The sequence below is a fragment of the Myotis brandtii genome, unplaced genomic scaffold (genome assembly GCF_000412655.1).
Source record: "Myotis brandtii unplaced genomic scaffold, ASM41265v1 scaffold114, whole genome shotgun sequence".
In the NCBI taxonomy this organism is placed as follows: Eukaryota; Metazoa; Chordata; class Mammalia; order Chiroptera; family Vespertilionidae; genus Myotis; species Myotis brandtii.
In genome coordinates, this window is record NW_005353927.1 from 1,230,140 (window position 1) to 1,233,591 (window position 3,452).

At 66.6% G+C, this 3,452-nt stretch overlaps 1 protein-coding gene and 1 long non-coding RNA gene across 2 annotated transcripts in view; both read left to right on the forward strand.

Annotated features, from left to right (window-relative positions):
* LOC102249972 lies at positions 1-2,271 on the forward strand. Its single transcript, XR_313099.1, has 3 exons — positions 1-59; positions 261-370; positions 1,210-2,271. It is a non-coding gene; the product is annotated as an uncharacterized LOC102249972 (long non-coding RNA).
* Positions 2,272-2,283: 12 nt separating this feature from the next.
* Positions 2,284-3,452, forward strand: part of LOC102254627 (glioma tumor suppressor candidate region gene 1 protein-like) — a 17,702-nt gene continuing 16,533 nt past the window's right edge. The window contains exons 1-4 of the mRNA XM_005857862.2: positions 2,284-2,408; positions 2,527-2,621; positions 2,764-2,866; positions 3,307-3,449. Coding sequence (XP_005857924.1) covers positions 2,580-2,621; positions 2,764-2,866; positions 3,307-3,449 — 288 coding nt within the window. The 5' untranslated portion in view covers positions 2,284-2,408; positions 2,527-2,579. The remainder of the gene's footprint in view (positions 2,409-2,526; positions 2,622-2,763; positions 2,867-3,306; positions 3,450-3,452) is intronic.

A 3,452-nucleotide genomic window follows, 5' to 3' on the forward strand; every position in this document is an offset into this window, starting at 1 on the left:
ATCCGGGACCCCCGCCCCCCCCAGCCACGCCCCTGCCCCGGCACCCATGGCCACCACAGGTAGGGGGCAGGTTGCCCACGAAGGAGGGGTGGGGGCTGAGCTGGGGGTGTGAACCTGAGGAGCCCCTCACATCGCATGGGCCCGGCGAGGTTGGGGAGGGTGTCCCCCACCGAGGCCAGAGTGCAGGCTTGGGGGTCACGTGTGAGCAGGGGCCTCAGTGTAGTGCCCTCTGAGCCCTGTTCGCCCCCACCTGCCCCCAGGCCTCCCTCCTCTGCTTCCTGCCGAGAACAAAGCCTTTGCCAGCAACCTCCCGACCCTGAGTGTGGCCAAGGCCCCTGCATCTGGGCCAGGGAAGCCCTCGGGGCTGCAGGTAAGGGGACGGGGTGGAGGGCGGGCCAGCATGTCACCAGCGAACCGGGAAGGGCCAGTGGGGCAGGGAGGTGGTGGGCGGGCGGATGAGACAAACCCAGCAGGACAGTGGGCGGGGGCATGTGAGAGACCCACAGACACCGAGCCCACAGGGTGACGCTAGGAGAGAGGGCCTGAGACCGATGTGGTCCCCGGGGATGTGGTCCCCGGGGCGGGAGCAGGGGAGAGGTTGAGAGGGAGGGGGAGGGATGTGAGAGTGGCAGGTGGCAGCTCAGGACAGGTGGGTGAGAAACTCAAGAGGATCTGGAGAGACCTTGGGAGGGGGCGGGACTGAGGCAGGGACCACCTGTTGGAAATGGGGGGACAGGAAGACAGGACACATCTATAGAAATGAGAGGGGCAGGTGAGGGACCCGGCTGGAGAGACTTGGAGACAAGACCCACCACAGCCGTGCAGGGGTGCAGGGGGCCTGGGCGTGGTGAAGGCAGAGTGAGGACTCCCGTGGGAAGAAGGTCTGCGAATCGCAGGCCACGGAGACCGTGGGAGGGCAGGAGGGGAGGGAGACGCCGGGTGTTCCTGGGGTCCAGACAGGAGGCAGGCGGAGGCCACTCATGAGAGGGGCTGCAGGGTCCCTGGCTGGGGTGCCAGGGCTCGCGCCTGCGTGTCACCTCCCCTCGCCGTGCCCCCCACCAGGGCCCAGCCCAGGTCTTCCCTTGGGGCTGCAGGTAAGGGGCCCTGGGGAGATGGGCCTTGTCTTTGCCCCAGGCTGGAAGGGGGGTCAGGGCGCAGAGGGAGGCCGGGCTTCCCCGTGGGATCCCCCACTCGCCTTTCTGTCCGCAGTATGACAGCAAGTTGAGTGGCCTGAAGAAACCACCCCCACTTCAGCCCAGCAAAGAAGCCTGGTGAGTGGCAGCGCGCCCTCGTGTTCCCCGCCCCCAGCCTTCCAGAGGCCCGAGGGCCGAGGGGCCCGCCCTGCAGCAGGGGTCGGGCAGCTGGGGTGCAGAGTCCTGCGCCACCTCCTCTCAGCCCCGCGGCTTCCCAGGGCCGGTTCCCTCACAGACCCTCAGTCTCCCTCGCTGGAAAATGGGTGCTGACAGTCACGAGAATAGGCTGAGGGGTGAGGATTCGATGAGACTGTGCTACGAGCATTCACGTGGCACCGCTGCGCTGCCAGCATTAAGAGGGAGGCACTGGTGTGCCCTGGTCACTGCGCACCCGGGCACCAGGGCGGGTGGGCAGTGGAGGGGTGGTGGGTAGATGGGTGGAGGGGTGGGTGCTTGCCTGCGCACTCTCCCTGTCTCCTCCTTCCACCAAGTGTTGGTCAGGTGCTCACTCCTTGCCCGCCCTGTGCTGGGTTCTGGAAACAAGACGGACCCAATCCTGCCCCATGGTGTGTGGGCACCGCTGGTCTTCAGCACAGGGTCGGGGAGACCATCACACGATGGAGACATAACTCACTAACCTGCGCTCAGGTGGGAAGCCTTGTGAGAGAAGAATAGGATTTTACCGGCTCAGCAACCTCCCTGAGCTCCTGAGGTTGCGGTTGGGCCGCTGGCAGCGTGGGGCCGTGCTGCCCCCCGGTGGCGGGAGACGGCATAGCATGGGATGCGGTTCAGGCTCTGCCGCTGGCTCCCAGCTCTGCCGCTTCCTTCCTCGCTGTATGTTTTGAGTGGAGGCACTTCCCCTTTCGGGGCCTCAGTTTTCTCATCTGTGAGATGGAGATAAAGAGAGCACGGCTGCCTTTGGTTGTCACCAGAGACTCAGGGAGACAGATCAGGACAGTCCGCGCCTGTGTCCTAAGTGTCCTCTTGCACCTGCTGTTGTCGGCCTGGGGGCCTGGGCCGGGGGCCTTTCTCCTGGCCTCACCACCAGCTCTGCGCGTGTGGTCCCCCCCCCCCCCCCCCCCCCAAAACATCAGGGCGCCGTCCTGCACCCGGACTACAAGACAGCCTTCCCCTCCTTCGAGGACGCCCTGCACCGCCTCCTGCCCTACCACGTCTACCAGGGCGCCCTCCCCTCCCCCAGTGACTACCACCGAGGTGAGGCCTCCCGGGACTGCCCCCACCGGGCCCTGCTTTGCGGAGGGGGGGGGCAGGCATGCTGCCCCGTCAGTCCGCCCCAACGTCTGGGCCCTGGGGCCTCTGCTCTTCCTCGCAGTGGACGAGGAGTTCGAGACGGTGTCCACGCAGCTGCTGAAACGCACCCAGGCCATGCTCAACAAGTACCGCCTCCTGCTCCTGGAGGAGTCCCGGGTAGGGTGGCCTCGCCTTCCTCCCCTTCCCTCGGGGAGGGAGGCAGGGAGGGAGGGAGGCTGGCCGTTAGGTCACAGCTCTGACGCTCGCATCCCCTCCCTCGGTCCTGGCTCCTTCACTTGCCCATCCTCTCCCCCCTCAGAGGGTGAGCCCTTCCGCGGAGATGGTGATGATCGACCGGATGTTCATTCAGGAGGAGAAGACCACCCTCGCCTTGGACAAGCAGCTGGCCAAGGAGAAGCCTGGTGAGGGGGGTGTGGCGGGGAGGGCAAGGTGTGCCCCCTCCTTCTCTTGTGCCCTAATTAGACTGGGGCAGAGGGCACGGCCGCACCTTACTTGGCCGCTAGGTGGCGCCGTAGCCCCGCCTTCCCTGGTGGCTGGTCTCCCTGGGAACTGAGCTCCTGTTCACCCCTCGTCCTGGCCTGGAGGGACCTTCTTCCCGGGGATAGAAAAGCAGGGGCGCACAGCCAGACTGGGGGGGAAGCAAGCAAGGTACCCCGGTTGCAAAATGTAAGGTGGCATCCATCTCGGGTTCCGGTGCCCGCCCTCCCGCACAGTGCTGGGCTGTGGGCATTGCTGGGAAGGGCCCGGGGTGGTAGGTGCTCAGTGCATGCCGCCCCTCAGCGCGTCCGCTCCGGCGCCGGGCACTCCCTCACCCGGGTTCCTTGGCCCCCTCGTTCTGCAGATGAGTATGTGTCTTCCTCGCGCTCTCTCGGCCTCCCTGTCGCCGCCTCTTCGGAGGGACATCGGGTTCCCAGCCACTGCCCACCGCCGCCCTCTGCGTCTGGGACGCCCGCCCAGCCCCCGCTGCACCTGCCCACCAAGCTGGTG